Source organism: Lissotriton vulgaris, chromosome 9 (genome assembly GCF_964263255.1).
Source record: "Lissotriton vulgaris chromosome 9, aLisVul1.2, whole genome shotgun sequence".
Taxonomy (NCBI): Eukaryota; Metazoa; Chordata; class Amphibia; order Caudata; family Salamandridae; genus Lissotriton; species Lissotriton vulgaris.
The window spans coordinates 1,241,144,133-1,241,161,949 of NC_141697.1; the positions used below are offsets into that span (position 1 = coordinate 1,241,144,133).

The following is a 17,817-nucleotide window of genomic DNA, read 5'->3' on the forward strand; positions in this document are numbered from 1 at the left end:
CGGAAGATCTTCTGGTGGATCCCCACCGAGACCAGGAAGACCGTCACCCAGGCCCTCGTCACCAGCCGACTGGACTACGGCAACGCCCTCTACGCCGGTACCACCGCCAAGCTCCAGAAGAGACTCCAGCGGATCCAGAACGCCTCAGCCAGACTCATCCTCGACATCCCACGAACCAGCCACATCTCCGAACATCTGAGAGACCTTCACTGGCTCCCCGTCAACAAAAGAATCACCTTCCGCCTCCTCACCCACGCACACAAAGCCCTACACGACCAAGGCCCGAGCTACCTCAACAGCCGAGTCAACTTCTACGCTCCCAAACGCCACCTCCGTTCAGCCAACCACGCCCTCGCCGCCGTCCCCCGAATCCGAAGAGCGACTACAGGAGGAAGGTCCTTCTCCCACCTGGCCGCCAAGACCTGGAACTCCCTCCCGACCGACCTGCGCCTGACCCAAGACCACCTCTCCTTCAGGAAGAAGCTGAAGACCTGGCTGTTCGAGCAGTAGCGGCACCCCCCCCCCCCCCCCCCCAGCGCCTTGAGACCCTACGGGTATGTAGCGCGCTCTATAAGTGTCACTGATTGATTGATTGAATGCTAGGTGGTTCTAGGTAAGGCGAAGGTAAGTGGGGAGTGAGTTCCATGTTTTAGCTGCCAGGTATGAGAAGGATCTACCTCCCATGGTGGTCTTGTTGATGCGAGGTACAGTGGCGAGGGCTTGGCTGGAAGAACGTAGTTGGCGGGAGGGGGTGTAGAAGGACAGTCGTGAGTTGAGGCATTCTGGTCCGATATCGTAGAGTGATTTGTGTGCGTGGGTTAGAAGTCGGAAAGTGATCCTCTTATTGACGGGTAGCCAGTGGAGGTTTTTCAGGTGACCAGAGATGTGTTCGTTACGCGGGATGTCTAATATGATCCTGGCTGAGGCGTTTTGGATTCGTTGGAGTTTTTTCTGGAGTTTAGCGGTAGTACCTGCGTAGAGGGTGTTTCCGTAGTCCAGTCGGCTCGTGACCAGATCATGGGTGACTGTTTTTCTGGTTTCGGTGGGGATCCAGCGAAATGTTTTTTTGAGCATGCGAAGAATGTTGAAGCAGGATGAGGAGACGGCGCTGACTTGTCTGTTCATTGAAAGTGAAGAATCCAGGATAACGCCTAGGTTCCGTGCGTAGTCTGTCGGGATGGGTGCTTTTCCAAGGGCTTCCGGCCACCAAGAGTCGTCCCATGCAGAGGGGGATGTACCTAAGATGAGGACTTCTGTTTTATCTGAGTTCAGTTTCAGACGGCTGTGTTTCATCCATTCGGCAACTTCTTTCATTCCTTCGTGTAGGTTAGTTTTGGCGGTGCTGGGGTCATTGGTGAGAGAAAGGATCAGTTGAGTGTCATCCGCGTAAGAGATGATGTTGAGGTTGTGTTGGCGGGCGATGGCCGCGAGGGGGCTTATGTATACGTTGAAGAGGGTGGGACTGAGTGAGGATCCTTGTGGTACGCCACAGATGACTTCAGTGGCCATGGACTTGAATGGTGGAAGGCGGACTCTCTGGGTTCTTCCGGTGAGGAACGAGGTGATCCATTCAAGTGCTTTTCCTTGTATTCCGATGTTTCTGAGGCGTTGTAAAAGGGTGCTGTGGCAGACTGTGTCGAAGGCTGCAGAGAGGTCGAGGAGGATGAGGGCGACTGTGTCTCCATTGTCCAGTAGAGTTCGAATGTCGTCTGTTGCTGCGATGAGGGCGGTCTCAGTGCTGTGTTTTGCTCGGGAGCCAGACTGTGAGGAGTCGAGGGATTTGTTGGCTTCGAGGAAGGCGGCGAGCTGGTTGTTGACAGCTTTCTCGATGACTTTGGCCGGGAATGGAAGGAGCGAGATGGGGTGGTAGTTTTTGAGTTCGGTGGGGTCCGCTGTGGGTTTTTTCAGAAGGGCGGTGAGTTCAGCGTGTTTCCAGCTTTCCGGGAAGGTGGCGGAGTTGAAGGAGCAGTTGATGACGTCTCGGAGGTGCGGTGCTATGACGGAATCTGCTTTGTTGAAGATGTGGTGAGGCCATGGGTCTGTGGGGGATCCTGAGTGGATGGAGTTCATCAGGCGGATGGTGTCCTCAGTGGAGATTGGGTTCCAGTCGATAAGGGTGTTCAAGGGGGGAGAATGTTCAGCATATGGTTGGGTGGGTTGGTCTCCGGGTTGGTTGTCGAAGCTGTTGTGGATGTCTGCAATTTTGTTGTGGAAGAATAAAGCCAGGGAGTCGCAGAGGGCTTGAGAGGGGGTGATGTCGTTGGAGTTGGCCGAGGGATTGGTGAATTCCTTGACGATGTTGAAAAGTTCCTTGCTGTTGTGGGCGTTGTTGTCTAGTCGATCCTTGAATGCTGATTTCTTGGCCTTTCGGATTAGTTGGTGGTGTGTGCGGGTGGCGTTTTTGAAGGCGTCCTTGGTGCTAGTGGTTGGGTCTTTTTTCCAGGCCTTTTCAAGGGAGCGGCAGAGTTTCTTGGACTTCTTAAGATCATCGTTGAACCATGAGGCCTTCTTGTTGCCAGGTTTGCTTTGACGTTTTTTCAGTGGTGCTAGGATGTCGGCGCTGTTTGATAACCATAGGGTGAAGTTGGTGGCGGCTTGGTCTGGGTTAGAAGAGCGGGCTGGGGTGTTTAGAAGGAGCGATGAGGAGATCTGGTCGATGGTGATTTTGTTCCAGTTTCTTTGCAGAGTTGGTTGGGGGTGGTTGTGCCTAACCGTGAGAACACATGGAACAGCGGTTGATTTTAATTCAATTTTGTGTTCAAAATCATTCAATTATCCATCTTCATCAGTTTTTCCTTTTGGTAGTGGGGCATGTGAGCTTGTATTTCCTGCCAGGGTTTAGTATCTAATCCAACTATGCTGTCCAGCCTTCTCTGTATCTCTGTAGGTAACCCCTTTCATCAGTATATTGTAGGAAAATGTGACTTGTGGGCCCATGTTGGTCCATGGCTGTCCAGTTTCTTGTTGCGACCGTGTTTGTCTGCTCCCCAATTAGACTGCTTAGCAGGATCTTAATGTCGCCTAACACTAGGTCAACACCTTCTGTGTTTTCCTCGAAGCATGTAATCCATTTCCCTGCCCCATTCAGAAATGACGGTAAATTTGTTCTCGACCCCTCTTTGTCCATCTGGTCCCACAGCACTTATACAATCCCCACTACACCCTTCTGCACTAATGGTTACATTCTCATTCTAGGTGACTCCACAGGTTTTTCCTCTGCATTCTCATCTTGCGAGGCATTAACGCATCTAGAGAAAGTCCCTATTAGGGTTTCCTCCTTCATGCCTTATGCAATCCTCTGCAACTCCCATGCCCTCCGGCTCAAACCACCCTTCCCTCAGCCAAGACCTGTCATGTTGGTCCCTCTCTTCAGCTCAATCTGCTACTAGGTCACAAAACAGGTACACAAAAGTCTTGCCTTGCTTTTTGTCTATTGTCTCCCTCAGAGGTAGTTTATCTTTGTTGTACACCCATGCGGAGCAGCACGTATCCTCGTGTGCACGCACAGGAGCCATTTTGTTTTTCCTGCTTTGCCGGGGAGTAAGAACCAGGCGGCTGTGTTCCTCCTCGTGGTCAGCCCCTCTCCTTTGTCGACTGGACAGTGTGGCTGTGAGTCCTGCTACTAGCCTTTGATCTACCTCCGACTCTTCCCAGTGCTGTGCCCTGTACCCTGTACCTGGCCCTACTTTCCTCGTGTAAAGAGGGCGCTGTCCTGTACTCCCGCTCTAACTCCCGGTTGTGTGCTCTTTCTGCCTCAAGCATCAGCTCACAACTTTCTTCCTCACGCCATCTGACCTGTCTCTTTTGCTCTGAGCTACACGCTACTTTTGTTACCCTTGCTTCACTTTCAAATTAGCTCTCACTTTCCTCCTCGGCTACCTGGGTAAAGCCTATAGCCCCACCCACATCATTGGTTCTCGGGGGACAGGAGTTCCCTTCATCTTCCAAGCTCTCTCACTATCATACCGTGCAGGAACAGGGGTGAAACTCCATGGGGGCCCCTCTGCATGCCACCCCAGATCCAGAAGCAGCAGGGGGCCCCCTTACTTCCATGTCCACCATCCTTTCATTGCGGGCTCAACGGCATGAAGAGGGCGGTGGAATTGGAAGTCAGAATATACTCAGCGGTGCCGCAGTGGCATAGGCAGCGTTTTCCTCCCCATTTCCAGATCGTTGGTTCCGGCAGGGCCAGTGTTAGTGTTGGTCCAGCCACCGCACTCATGATAAGGCGGGTGGACTGCCAGCGTGGCGATGGTCGGGCCACCACCACGAGTACGGCTGTCCTGTGGACTCCCACACATGTAATAAAGCCCAAAGTCTTTATATGTTTATTTTTCAATGATATTTGTGTCAAATGTTCTTTCCTTAGGTCAGGGAAATGTGTGTGCCTTTGTGTGTAAATGCCACTCTTGACTAAACTTATTAATTCTCTTTATGTGTTTGGGGACCCTAGTTTTCATTTGCGTCAATAGGGAATTTATGGAAATGTTAGTAATTTGGATAAATATACTTCAAATGGCGCGGCGCACTCTTACAAATTCTGTACCAGGAGCTCAGCACATTTGCAGTACTTGCATGAAGCAGTTCAACGAATGCTTCAAATACAAACGAGATCAAAATACATTTGTAGTATTACAACATAGGGAGAATATACAATATGTTTGAATACCATCTGCACAACCTCAGATTTTACACACAATACAGTTTGAAATAAACAGAAAAAAAATACTACGTAAAAAGAAATTATACCTTCACATCACAATTATCCGTTAGCCAGAGAAGACTCGCTTGGAATGCAGTCCTAAGTGAGCTGGATGGTCTGCCAATGTCTGCTCCTGAACATAGGAGGGAATCATAGAAACCATATGTTATCATAATAACTCGGGAATCACCGGCTCCTCTCGGCCGCACACAAGTTACGCCCAGTCTCCTGACTCCAATTCTTTCCCTATGTCTGAATTCCACCCTGTTAAACGCACAGGGTCCAAGCTAGATGTACCTCCCACACTCCTTCCAGATACTAAAGTGTTAAGAAACCTTTTAACACTAGGAAAACGACTAAAAACGATAACACTAAGGTGTCAATTCTGCCTTATCAGTATAGCTATATCACAAAAATCATCCTCCTGGGACTCAAGGTTTATATTTACCTCAGCTAGCGTACTCAGCTATTGAACAAAGGTGAGTTCTGCGGAAACGACTCCAAGGCTGCCTTCCGACTGACTCAGTTAGGACACATAAAATAGGTGATATGCCAGACCCTGTCAGTGGAAGGGCTCTAAGGTTGTCACTTTATGCTTCTCCCTAGCTTACAATACGCCAAGTGCTTTAGACTAAGGGTGGGCGCAGTTGGTGGAGTACTACAATGCAGAAGTCCACGAAGTTGAACAAAAACTCTGTGAATTCCGCAACTTCGCTCCGTCAGACTCCCAAATAATAAAACAGAAACATCATATACTTTTTGTAAAATAACAAGTATCTCTGTCTTTACATGCTAAAATGATTTTGGGGTCCCCCCTAACCCAGGGAGAGAACCAAGCAGATGCCTCGAACACAAAGAGCACATCTTGCTGAACGATTCGGTGGTGGTCCCATCCTCTTAGGACCACCCCAAGCAAAGGTATGGGCAAAAATTCAATCTCAAACAAAGGCCCTGCAAAGCATTATGGGACACAATTAGCAGTCGGCAGGGAATTTTACAGTATCCAATATGAAAATAATTCTACAAAGAGCTGCAGTTCAACTAGTCGTTACTAGGTGTCCCTCATGAGTCAAATGCAAAAGAATTGAAATTATCTGACAGGATTCTAGTCCGGGCTGATCCCTTTTAAGGGCACTAGTTGCCAAAAACACATCAATGTCAGTACACTTCATGGCTCTATGCTCCTGGCATGGAAAGTTGTGAAAAGTAACTGACGTCAGAGCGCCAAGGTGGCGCCTATGTAGGTGGCGTGGTTGTCACTTCCAGTGCGGATGAAGCTGATGACTTCACGGGGAGCCGACTGACGTCACCTACCAGCGCGCGTCAAATCGTAATCTTCCGGATCCAGTCTAATGCCTGGGAAATTCAAATATCTAACCTTAAACAACAATAACATTTTAATAGTAAAGTTACAGTACATGGAAAAAACCAGAGTAAACATTTTTTTTAATTGTAAATGTATATATCCATCCAAACTTATAATCAAGGGAGATCATGGCTACCAATCCCACTAACTTTGCATTACCCCAAATGATTGCGGACACTGAATATATTATCGCGGGGATTTCAATCTAAATCTGCTATCATCCTATCCAAGAGATGACTTAATTGAACAACAGAAACATCTATGGACAATACCTCGACAATCATCAACTACGGTAAGATGTATTCTAGGATGCACAGTCGGAATATATTGTTTAAAGGATATAGAATGGCTGTGATTGAGAATTTTAAATGGGAGGTTAACCTCTTAAGTGCTGCTGACGGCCAATGGTCGTCACAAGCGCTACCTCCCCAGTGCTGCGCACGACCATTGGACGTCCATTCAGCACTAGTTCCAATGGACAGCGCAGCACTGGGGAGGGATATTTGCGAAGCAGCTAAGGTGTTAACGTAAGATACACCACCAGCACGGACATATCCATCACACAGCATGAAATCAAGAATTGGTTACACAATAGCATCTTTGAATGTATCAACAAGATACCATCTTATCAAATTGGCAAAACAAATGGTAGTGACCATAGCCACAGATATTGGTCATGAAGCTGCATTGTACACACCATAAAAACCTTCCAACCGTACCGGAATGACGGAAACAGTTACTTATAGGAGACTGTACTGGAAGGAAGATTCCAAAGTATCTACCAACTCACTAGCTCCAAAATTAACAAGAGGAAACTCTGACTGCAATTGAAAGTTGGGAGTACTTTATAAAGTCTCCACATATGCCTCAAAACCTTACCATAAACAACAATTAAGGAATCAAGATGAAGCGAGAAACAAAATTAAGTTATCATACGCAACTCGTATCCTGAAAAGAACTCTTAATTGGCTGCGGAGACACTTTAAAAAAGCGTCCGGAGGATATGGTCATAAGATCAAAATCAAAAAGTATTAATCATGATGTTCAGAAGGTAATTCGGGAAGAAAAAAATGAAGCAAAATAAACACTCTGGGCTAAGGCTCTGTATACAAGTGAAAAGAATAACTTGAGAGATTTCTGGAAATCGATGAATGGGCTATCACTATCGACCAAAATAACAGTGTCATCTACATTAAGTGAAGCTGACCGGATAGGATTCTTAACAACACACCTAAATAGTAACTGGAAGATTATACAAAAGGTCATTAGGCCTAATGACATAAGGATGGAAGTTAAAAATTTGGAATACGAAATCAAAAAACGGAAACGGAAAATCAAGTATGTAAATTAATCCAAAAACAACGGGATACCATTTGTTTTATACAAGGAAAATCCCGTTCTTTGGGCAGAATACCTCACAAAAGTATTCAAGTAAGCCGTCGAATCGTCAGCTATACCAGAAACATGGAAGGGTTCGTTAATTGCACCTATATACAAAAAAGGACATTGGGCTCAGCCTGGCGATTACCGACTAATCCCTTTACAAGATACAGATTCCAAACCTGTTGCGGGAGTCCTACTTTCAAACCTGAATTTGTGGGCAAATGAGAACCAGATAATTACACCTAACCAAACAGGCTTCATACAAGGATTGGGAACTGCGACGAATATCCTAGCTCTATCAGTGTTAAAGGATAAACAGCAAAGAAGCAACCGTTATATCTGTGTTTTGTTGACTTTAAATCAGCCTTTGATTGCGTACATAGACCGCTACTCTGGGAAGAGTTGAAAGGGCAAGGAATGCCATCTTCCCTTCTGAAATCGATCCAACTACTCTCTTGAGATATTTGGGTTAGAGTCTGATTAGGTGATGGTTTCTGTGTTTAAAAAAAAATCTTAACTTCCAGGGGCCTAAAGCAAGGGTGCGTTCTTGGCTCATTGCTTTTCAATCTATTTTGATCAGATCTAACACAAGCCATGGATGAGGCGAATGCCTATCCACCAAAATTAGCCAGTGCCCACATTATATGTTATTCTATTAATATTGTATGATATTATATGGTAATGTTATGTTATGTGATTCACATATCGACAGAATGTATAGTTGTCTGTGAAGTGCTCTGATACCCAAGGGTCACGTTCGCTCTATATAAAACTCTCTATATAAATAAATAAATAAATAAATACGTCAAACTAAGGTGGGATTACAACGGCTGATAAATAGGATATCACATTATTCTCAAGCAAATGGCATGGTTATAAATAACAACAAGACAAAAAAAATGGAAGTTAACAAAAACCCAGGTGCAAAGAATAAGCACAAATGGTACCTCGAGAATTTGCAACTAGAGCAAGTCAGATCTTATAAATACCTTAGAGTTCTCTTCTATGACAAAGGGCTATTCTATCTACACAAGGATGATATGCAAAGGAAAACTAACACTATTGATAGCTTTTAGAACTTTGCAGAAGTCTTTAGGGGGACCGAGTTACCTCCCGTTTCCAAAAGTAATATCGGCAAAATGATTACCAACACTAACATAGGGTTGTGAAGCATTGTGTGGGAAAGACTCTATAACTATTAATAATGCGGTGACAAAGTCCTTCAAATCACTCTTTCACCTTCCACCCAATGCATCGCCTGCCCAAATTAGATTAGAATTCGGGCTAACTGAACAGCTAATTGCAAGGAAAGGCTAATTCATAAAAGTGTGGAAAAGAGCAAAAATGGATAATTTCAATCAAACATCCAATTGGTTGTGGCAGGAAATCCAAACAAATCAGAAATCTCAATTTTGGGAATATTTACAAGCTGCCCTGGATGAATATTTAGCGCATGAGTTCTGGGATGTGCCTATAACCACAGATTTGTTTAAAAAACTATTAATAAAGTAACAAATCACCTATTGTGTAAAGACAAAGATACATTAATGAAGGTTCAGTCATATTTAAAAACCCTTGGTCTAAAAAACCCTTGGTCTTTGAAGCTAAAAAATATTTTTGTTAATGCACGTTTTGGCCTTTCTCCAGGATCTAGTCATGTAATGCCATGACTTCGAACAACAGAACCAAGGCCTTGCTGTTTATGTGAAATGGGAGAAGAGAATATTATCCATTTGCTTTGCATATGCCCAAATTTGAAGGAAGACATAAAACTGCACTTAAATAGAATTTTAATATCCTCAGAATACGGACTTGTAGACAAGATTAGATTAGATTAGATTAAAATACTTATAGAGCGCATGGCAGCCTTGGCAATGAGGTGTCCCAGCGCTGACAGCTAGACTAAGCAGAGAAAAGAACAAAGGGAAGTATTCCTGGAACAAAACAGACAACAGGACAGGGGACATTAAGCCTGGGGGAAAAGCCAAGTCTTCACAAGCCGCCTGAAAACCTGATGTTCAGGGTTGTTGCGGATATATAAGGGTTTGCGAATTCCACAGAATAGGGGCCAGGCATCTGAAAGAACGGCCGCCAGATCTAGCTCTACGTATGCGAGGGGTACAAGCAAGATTCTGGTTTGTCGAACGTAAGGCACGCGCGGGGGGTGTACCGATTACAGAGATCACTCAAGATATCTGGGGCACTTCCTGTCAATAGTTTATGCGTAATGCAGAGCGCCTTAAAACAAACACGTTGTTTGATAGGCAGCCACACTACCCGGTTGGAGCTCGCGTTGATCCACACTCTGCGTGACATTGCAGTTATCCGAGGATACAAGAAATGTACCTATCTGGGCACTGACTATAAACGGATGAGACCATAATTTAGATGGACTACGGTGCGGAAAAGGATTATCAGATTCTATGAATAGTGAACAACACAATACTTGCTGCATGACTGGATCCGCGTCATTCTCCTTGTTTTATTGTAATACTGGACTCCGATAGATGTCCCCTCTAACTGGATAGTGGTATTACAGTGAAACACATATCTTTTTGATTTACCATCACATGTGGTTCATATCTGTGACATCGTTCTTCTGGGATTAAGTGGAAAACATGCTTTTTAATTGTCCCCTGTACATGTGGGCTTGACTGCCTGGAAGAGGTCCTGAGGAAGGTGGACGTGTGCCGCCGAAATGCGTGTCGACCAAGTGCGGGGTCTCACATTGTTTTGAGACCCATTAGTTGGCGGGGGCTCCCTGCCAATTAAGAATCAGTTTCCTTTTTCAGAAGGTGTGGGTGTGATTGTAATGAGGGTATGATTGTGTAAGTTTGTGATGATTGGTTGTGTGATATCAGGGGAATATGAATCTGTATAAATTGTTTTTTTTGTGTATATAGTTCTTTCTTTCTCATTGTATGAACCATGAAATTATTTATAAAATGTTAAATTTGTGATTAAATGTCTCCTATGAACTCATATATTATGAAAAAATACAAACACTTGAAAGCAATGTTGAATAGAAAATAAAGAAAACTTCATATATTTTTTGAAGAAAGTAAAAAATAAGTTTGTTGTGAATTTGTCACCATTGATACATTAATAATGGGATGTATACCTGTATTGAAAAATTGTGGCCACTGAGGGAACACCTTTCTTATTGCTATGTCCTATTTCTTCCCCTCTGTTCCATGGCCGTACTTAAACTTTGAGGGGTCCCATCATCACTGCCATGAGAGGAAGCCAGTGCAGAGGGCGTAGAAGATTGGAGGCATAGTTGAATTTAGGCAGGGCAAAGATAGCACGTGCTGCCGCATTCTGGACTCGCTGCAACCTGCTCAGCACGGCTCTATTGGAGCCGAGCAAAAGCACTTTGCAGTAGTCCAGACGGGCCAGTATACAGTATAGAGGCTTGGATGATCAGTTGGTGTGTTTGGGCATCAAAGAGGCCCAAAATCAGTCGAAGCACAAGCACTCATAAGATGTCTACAATCAAATGGTATAGCTTTGAATTTGGCTTTTGCAAAGTTTATATTAACGATAAGAAAGAAATTAGATCCATTAGACTTATCAGAAAAGATAACATAGGTTATTAATTAATGATTAATCTGTATTACGTAGTTTGTGTTATTAATTGTCATTATATTTGATACTATGGATGATTTTGATTGATTTAATGTTTTTATCCTAAAGTTAGATTTTTTTCACTAAATGTATTGCTATAATATGAATTCTTGTACTTTTATAATATTGTAAAAGTTTAAATAATCAAACAATAAAATACTTACTTACTAATCCAAAATCTAACTTGGGGATCTGCGGCTAGATATCGTCTCTACCAGGTAAGGCCTTACCAAAGGTAAGTAACTTGTTCATATAGAACTGACATCTGTAGCAATTCAAATCGACGAGGGAAAATAAAACACTCTTCCCACTAAACTTCAATAGTTCAATAAATTATACGTGACTGAGAGTAGTACACCAGTCTAGAAGGACAGAGGGGATACCACAATCTGCCTCTAGGTAGCATGATTGCCTCCAAAGCTCCTTGGAGGGCCGGCCTCGCCTGTGTGAGAAGTGCCTTAGAAGGTTGACCATCAAGATCTCAGAGACGGCTGCTCCATGCAGGTATGGGACCTATGTGTGAAGTTATATTTAGTAAACCTATACTTACCTGAATACACTTACCTTGAGAATATTTGGGTTTGTTGATTCTTTGCAATGATATTTGCACCTTGACTCATGTTTATTCTGCCTGATGCTCTGAGGAAGGAACACCTTAGCAAAGGTTGACTTCATGTTCACTTCTTTCCCACAGATTGTGGCGGCTAATCTGCCTCTAGTGCACGTAGTGAGGACCATGTATGGATCGACCGTCTCCTTCAAATGCAGCAAAGACGATATTGTGAGTACTGTCTGCTCTTCACATAAGTGGAGAGAGTACCATGGAGGCAGTCGGGGAGCCCGCCATCATCTGCAGTGAGGAGCGAGGGGCGTCCGCGCACTCACCAGAATAAAGCGCTTCTGACCCAAGCGACTGATGTTGGTTTCTTTTCTGACACAGTCACTGCTCTTTCGTCCTCTGCTCACTGTGGTCATTGATGTCTTCATTTTGTTTCCATGGTCACTGCTAGTGCTATTTTTATGGACTCTGCTGTTAATCTCTTTCCTGTCTCTGGTCACTGCTGTTAATCCCTGTTAATCCCTTTCCTGTCTCTAGTCACTTCTGTTAATCCCTTTCCTGTCTCTGGTCACTTCTGTTAATCCCTTTCCTGTCTCTGGTCACTGCCGTTCATCTCTTTCCTGTCTCTGGTCACTGCTGTTAATCCCTTTCCTGTCTCTGGTCACTGCCGTTCATCTCTTTCCTGTCTCTGGTCACTTCTGTTAATCCCTTTCCTGTCTCTGGCCACTGCTGTTAATCACTTTCCTGTCTCTGGTCCCTTCTGTTAATCCCTTTCCTGTCTCTGGCCACTGCTGTTAATCCCTTTCCTGTCTCTGGTCACTTCTGTTAATCACTTTCCTGTCTCTGGTCCCTTCTGTTAATCTCTTTCCTGTCTCTGGTCACTGCTGTTAATCCCTTTCCTGTCTCTGGTCCCTTCTGTTAATCTCTTTCCTGTCTCTGGTCACTGCTGTTCATCTGTTTCCTGACTGCGGTCCGTGCTCTTTCTTCCTTTCCTCACTGTGGTCTCTTCTGTCCTCCCTTTTGTTGCCATGATCACAACAGTTGTTCTTTTTATAGACTGTGGTCACTGTTGCTAACTCCTTTCCTGACTGTGGTCACTGCTGTTCTCCCCTGGCAGACCTTTCCAAGCACGCCTTAACACTGATGCTAATCTCTTTGCTGACCCGCTCAATGCTAGTTCCTTCACTGACTCTGACCATCGCTTCTTCTCACTGTATTGGCTGTGGTCACTGTTGATTCACTATTTGCTGTCTGTAGCGCCTGCTGTATCTTCTTTTCTGCCCATGTGCTTCTTTCTTTCCTGTCCAGAATTCCTTCTCTATCTTCTCCTGATTGCAGTACTTGTTGCTTCTCATCCCACGGTTGACCATGGTCACTTCTGGTACCTCCTTTCTTGACCGTGGTCACCGCTATTCCTCCCTACATAATTGGCTTCTCTAAAGTGACATTGGCTCTCAGATCACAGAGGCATCAATTCTTACAGCAGTCACAGCAGTGCAGTCAGCCTCCACCTCATGGGGTTGCATTTGTGGGATGTCATGTGGTGTCTTAGGTAGGTACTGATCTCAGCTGTCTCCACCGGGCTTTGCTGTTCCAATGAAGAGCCTCTGATGAAGGCTGGCCGCTCGCGTGTGCATGTAGTTGTACACATTTGTGCGGGGAGAGCAGTGTTTTGTGCACCTGAGTGTGTGTGCACTGGTGTGGGAGGTGCTAAGTGACGTTCATCCATGGACCAGTGGCGAGGGCTACCCTCCGCTGAAGGTGGATTCCTCACTCGGAGGGAAATGAGAGTGGCCAATAGTAAATGATAATTTTATATATATATATATATATATATGGCAGTCAACAGTAGGTAGTTATAGTAAAACATAGTTTCCATAGAAAGAGCGTTTTTTTTTTTGGCTTAGTTTGAAGAATCCTCACAAAATTTTCAAAACTAGTTTGACGCTCACTTCTGCTGTCGTTTTGAAAATTTCAGAGTGAGCCGTCAAACTGGGGCAGAGAAAAAGGAGGGTCGCAAAACGCTTTTTCTCCATGTTAATTATAATAGGAAACTTTAGACACGGCTACAGCCCGAACTGCTGAACTAAAGAACACTAAATTTGGCAGAAACATAGATGTTGGTTCAGGGAAGTGCCTTTTTGTTAAGTGATGTACATCGGTTCAGTAGTTGCAGAGATAATTAAGGGTTTCCCAGATATACAACTGAGGCCATGGTGGATCCAAGACCCCTCCCAATCTCTTGCCTGAGATCTGATTTTCTGCCAGCACTTCAAACCAGGAAGTGTTGTCAGCCATCTTGTGACTTGGTTGAGCCGAGTTACAGAAAAAAACATTTAAAAAAGAAAAGGGGGCAGAGAGGAAACACCCTGACCCTCTAGACCTCTTGGGGGTGTCCCACAGGGACCGCCAGAGGGCTAAAAAAGCCTGTAGTATACATTTTTAGCAGGAGTCGCGCTTGATCTGTGATTTTACACCAAATGTTTTTTTTAAAACAAAGCGTGGGCTCCCACGCTTCATTTCTAATCAGTCCCCATGAATTGTGTACAGATCTAAAAATACTAATAATGCCCATAAATATAAAAGGTGACATTCATGAATTGTTTTCAGATCGAATAATGTCCTTAATATAAAAGGCGACATTCATGAATTATTTACTGGCGACATAATACATAAGGCGACATTCATGAATTATTCACAGATCTAATAATGCCTATAAATATAAAAGGTGACACTCATTAATTGTTTACATATCTAATAATGCCTGTGATATAAAAGGAAACATTTATGAATTGTTTACAGATCTAATAATCCCCTTTGTAAACAAGATATCATTCATGAATTGTGTACAGATCTAATAATGCCCATTAATATAAAAGGTGAAATTCTTGAATTGTTTACAAATCTACTAATGCCCTTTATATGCAAGAAAACATTCATGAATTGTTTATGGATCTAATAATGCACTTACTATAAAACGTGTCATTCATGAATGGTTTAAAGTTCCAATAATGCCCATAAAAATATGAGGCAGCAAACTTTACTTGTTGACAGCTCTAATAATGCCCTTAACATAAAGGGAAACATTTGTGAATTGTTTACAGATCTGATAATGCCTGTGATATAAAAGGTGACATTCAGGAACAGGTTACAGATCTAATAATGCCCTTGAAATAGAAAGTAGTATTTGTGAATTGTTTTAAGGCAATCCCAGCTTGAACCTAAGCATCCTTTCGTGAATGTGTCTGCTCTTTCCTGCAGGGGGCGCTCACCGTGGGTGAAGAGAATGCACGGATCATCCAAAGGCACATGGAATTTGATGGCGGGATTGCACATGGCATTGATCAGTTGCTGGAACCACCAAACCTGGGGGCTCAGTGTGACCGATTCACCACGGTGGAGCTATTCGTGAGTATCGGGAAGTGAGGGGGTAACTCAGTCCCACATGGGCACCTGGATCTCTGCACTAGGCTCATCACTGTGTGTGGAGTTAGCAGTGAGTATGGGGAAGTGAGGTGGTAACCCAGGGCCGACCTCATCTTTAATTTAACCCTTCCTCTAAGAGAGGTGCCAAACTCCTCTTTTATCTAACCCTTCCTCTTTGAGAGGAGCCCATCCCTTGCTCCCTCCAACCCTGGCCATCCCTTTCTCCCCCCATCCCTGGCCCATCCTTTGCATCCTCCATCCCTGGCCCATCCTTTGCATCCTCCATCCCTGGCCCATCCTTTGCTCCCTCCATCTCTGGCCCATCCCTTGCTCCTTCCATCCATTGCCCATCCCTTGCTCCCTCCATCCCTTGCTGCCTCCATCCCTTGCTGCCTCCATCCCTTGCTCCCTCCATCCATGGCCCACCCCTTGCTGCCTCTATCCTTTGCTCCCTCCTTCCCTGACCCATCCTTTGCTCCCTCCATCCCTGGTCCATCCCTTGCTCCCTCCATCCCTGGTCCATCCCTGCTAAGTCCCTCCATCCATGGCTCACCCCTTGCTGCCTCTATCCTTTGCTCCCTCCTTCCCTGACCCATCCCTAGCTCCCTCCATCCCTGGTCCATCCCCTGCTCCCTCCATCACTGACCCATCCCTTGCTCCCTCCATCCCTGACCCATCCCTTGCTCCCTCCATCCATGACCCATCCCTTGCTCCCTCCTTCCCTGACCCATCCCTTGCTCCCTCCATCCCTGACCCATCCCTTGCTCCCTCCATCACTGACCCATCCCTTGCTCCCTCCATCCCTGACCCATCCCTTGCTCCCTCCATCCCTGACCCATCCCTTGCTCTCTCCATCACTGACCCATCCCTTGCTCCCTCCTTCCCTGACCCATCCCTTGTTCCCTCCTTCCCTGACCCATCCCTTGCTCCCTCCTTCCCTGACCCATCCCTTGCTCCCTCCATCACTGACCCATCCCTTGCTCCCTCCTTCCCTGACCCATCCCTTGCTCCCTCCATCTCTGGCCCATCCTTTGCTCCCTCCATCCCTTGCTCCCTCAATCCCTGACCCATCCCTTGCTCCCTCCATCCCAGGTCCATCCCTTGCTCCCTCCATCCCTGACCCATTCCTTGCTCCCTCCATCACTGACCCATCCCTTGCTCCCTCCATCTCTGCCCCATCCCTTGCTCCTCCTTCCCAGGCCCATCCCTTCCTCTCTCCTGCCTCAGTGGTCAGAGTGTCCTCCTCTCTGGCTGTGGGTGTGTGTGGAGGGTGCTCCAGAGGGAAGTGCTAGAAGGGGGCGGTGGGTGTGATGTGCACACATGTGAGTCTGTTCGACCTCTCTCTGCCCTTGTGGGTCCTAGAAGCGACTGTTGGCACTACAAACCTTGTCTCTTGCAGCTCCCTGTGTGCGACACTTTATTATTTTCAAGAACCTATGCCACCTACAAAGCACACTTATTTGGAAGTAATGGTACACCTGGAACTCATCTATCAGGCACATTACACATGAGTTTAAAGAGAGAGATTGAAAATAGGTCACATGCACCAAGGGGGGTGGTCAGCTTCCATATTTGATGGAATGATTGTAATAACTCAAAGGGGCAAGGTGTCCAGAGGGGGGACTGTAGTGGGCCCCACAAGTCAGGGTGGGTCACAGAATGTGGTAGTGATGAATTTACAATGCTAGAATCTCATGAAGTTGAACCAGTGAGACAAAAACAAAGCGCTTAGATCGAAGTAATCCCATTTGAGCACATCGAAAAGAGCAAACAATTGTCTTTTCAGCTCTAACGTGCCCTTCAGATGGAGTAAACCTAGAGTTTGTACATCACAAGGGTGGTGGCTGCTCGTGGGTGCTGCTGTGAAAGGTGGGGAGGTATGAGCTGTATTGGGGCCTGAAGGGGGTGAGAACTCTGAGGATGGGCACCTCTAAAAAGCTGGAGGGGTTATCCAAGAGACTGTCACAACGTACAGTGCAGGCTACTGCCCTGGGCTGGTGTTTCAGGCAAGGTATTACCTGATCCCTACCCAGGGGGTCTGAGTAAATTCTTCCTGTTTGTGTTTCAGCGCGGAGATCTGAGCTGTGGACCCTGCAGCTTTGTTCCTGCCTGTCCGCGAGGATCCACGTCACGGGTAAAGTCTGCACTTTCTTTCCTTTGACCCCCGAAATAATGACATGACTAACAGCGGGATTTTGTCTTATTATGTGAATGGATCTCCTGGGCTAGCAGGGTCCAGGCTCTCTGTGTCCTGCGGGTGAATGCGAGGCACATAGTGGACCTCCTGAAGCCCGTCACTCCAGCCCCTACACACAGACACTCACTGACTCCCTCCTCCAGGCACTTACCATATACAACACATAGCCCAGCCACTCGGAATACCCCTAACCGACAGTCGCTCACAACTGCACACCCTACAGGCACTCACTGAACCCCTCCTCCAGGCACTTACCATGTACAACACATAGCCCAGCCACTCGGAATACCCGTAACCGACAGTCGCTCACAACTGCACATCCTACAGACACTCACTGAACCCCTCCTCCAGGCCTTTACCATATACCTCACAGCCCAACCACTCAGAATTCTTCCACCTGGCAGTTACGCACATCCCCACAGACACTCAATGAACCCCTACTCAAGTCACTTACACTGCATCACAGCCAAGCCACTCAGCATACCACTAAACAGCAGTCACTCAGACCTACACATCCCCACAGACACTCACTGCACCCCTACTCAAGGCACTTACAT

At 45.8% G+C, this 17,817-nt stretch overlaps 1 protein-coding gene across 1 annotated transcript in view; it reads left to right on the plus strand.

Moving 5' to 3' along the window:
- STAB1 (stabilin 1) overlaps positions 1–17,817 on the plus strand; it is a 756,575-nt gene that overhangs the window by 606,220 nt on the left and 132,538 nt on the right. The window contains exons 53-55 of the mRNA XM_086939405.1: positions 11,773–11,859; positions 14,899–15,045; positions 17,132–17,197. Coding sequence (XP_086795531.1) covers positions 11,773–11,859; positions 14,899–15,045; positions 17,132–17,197 — 300 coding nt within the window. The remainder of the gene's footprint in view (positions 1–11,772; positions 11,860–14,898; positions 15,046–17,131; positions 17,198–17,817) is intronic.